The 1,587-nt window shown below is 47.7% G+C and overlaps 1 protein-coding gene across 1 annotated transcript in view; it reads left to right on the top strand.

The window, feature by feature from the left end:
- Positions 1 to 1,354, top strand: part of TLNRD1 (talin rod domain containing 1) — a 7,793-nt gene extending 6,439 nt beyond the window's left edge. The window contains exon 2 of the mRNA XM_009643878.2: positions 6 to 1,354. Within this exon, the coding sequence (XP_009642173.1) occupies positions 6 to 1,014 (1,009 nt within the window). The 3' untranslated portion in view covers positions 1,015 to 1,354. The remainder of the gene's footprint in view (positions 1 to 5) is intronic.
- The last annotated feature ends 233 nt before the right edge of the window (positions 1,355 to 1,587 follow it).

Below are 1,587 nucleotides of genomic sequence, written 5' to 3'. Positions count from 1 at the left end.
CCCAGCAGCGGTTCCCTGCAGAGGAAGAAGCTCGTCTCTATCTGCGACCACTGCAAGATCAAGATGCAACTGGTGGCTGATCTGCTGCTGCTGTCGAGCGAGACCAGGCCGGTGAACACCGAGAGCCTGTCTGTCTTCGGTGAGTCCTTCGAGAAGTGCAGGGACACGATCATTGCCAGGACCAAAGGACTCTCCATCTTGACCCATGACGTCCAGAGCCAGCTCAATATGGGACGCTTCGGGGAGGTGGGGGAAAGCCTGATGGAGATGGGGGAGCTGGTGGTCTCCCTGACCGAATGCTCTGCCCACGCTGCCTACCTGGCTGCAGTGGAGGCTGCGGGGGCCCAGCCTGCCATGCCTGGCTTGGTGGATCGCTACAAGGTGACCCGATGTAGGCATGAGGTGGAGCACGGCTGTGGGGTCTTGAAGACCACCCCTTTGGCAGATATGAGCCCTCAGCTCTTGCTGGAGGTTTCTCAGAACATGTCCAAGAACTTGAAATTCCTGACAGACGCCTGCGTGCTGGCCAGTGAGAAATCCAAGGATAAATTTGCTAAGGAGCAGTTCAAACTCAGTGTCAAATGTATGAGCACCAGCGCCTCCGCCCTCTTGGCGTGTGTCAAGGAGGTCAAGACTTCACCCAGCGAGCTGACCAGGAACCGATGCGTCTTGTTCAGTGGACCTTTGGTGCAGTCTGTCTATGCTCTGGTGGGCTTTGCCACTGAGCCCCAGTTTTTGGGTAAAGCTGCCACCATTAATCCAGAGGGCAAAGCTGTGCAAACTGCCATCCTAGGAGGAGCCATGAGCGTGGTATCTGCTTGTGTGCTCCTGACCCAATGCCTCAGGGATATAGCCCAACACCCCGAAAGTAGCACCAAAATGAGCGATTACAGGGAAAGGTTGAGGAACTCAGCTTGCGCCGTCTCGGATGGTTGCAACCTGTTATCTCAGGCACTAAGAGAAAGATCTTCACCCAGGACTTTACCGCCAGTGAACTCCAATTCTGTGAATTAACCCCCCCATCTTCTGTTTAGATCCCAGTCATTGCTAAAGGAAAATAATATCCCACCTCCTCACCCCTTTTTTGTATACCAAAGAATTTGCTTGGATGAGCCCAATCCTTTGATTTCATGTGGTGAAGAAGCAGAACAGCATTTTCAAACTATGCGTACTAACAAAGGTAGCCAGTTTTGGCTTCTTTTTATTTTACTTTAAAGTCAAGCAAGTATCTGTAGATAAATTTTCCTTTATTCAGCAAGGTCTTCACACAAATGGTAATAACAACTGTTTAAAAGTTTTTGGTTGGTTTTTTTAATATTTGGGGAGGTGGGGGTATCTTAAAAAAAAAAAAAAGCTTTAATCGCGCTGGGTGCGGTTTTTAAAGTTTGTCTTGTCTTGTCTTCCGAAATTTCCCTTCTAAATTTTACTGTCCGGTTGTGCAGGAAAAAGGTTACCTCAGTTCTCACTCATTTAAAAAATGAAAAAAACCCAACACCACCTAGATGATGGATGTAGCTACTATTTTGTTTGTTTTCGTTTTGTAGATTTTTTTTTTTTTTTTTTTTTTTTATTTTGCATCAAGTGTTA

The sequence above is a fragment of the Egretta garzetta genome, unplaced genomic scaffold (genome assembly GCF_000687185.1).
Source record: "Egretta garzetta isolate BGI_Z169 unplaced genomic scaffold, ASM68718v1 scaffold287, whole genome shotgun sequence".
Classification (NCBI taxonomy): domain Eukaryota; kingdom Metazoa; phylum Chordata; class Aves; order Pelecaniformes; family Ardeidae; genus Egretta; species Egretta garzetta.
Note: the sequence above shows the minus strand (reverse complement) of the source record. Positions and strands in the feature narration are given on the sequence as shown.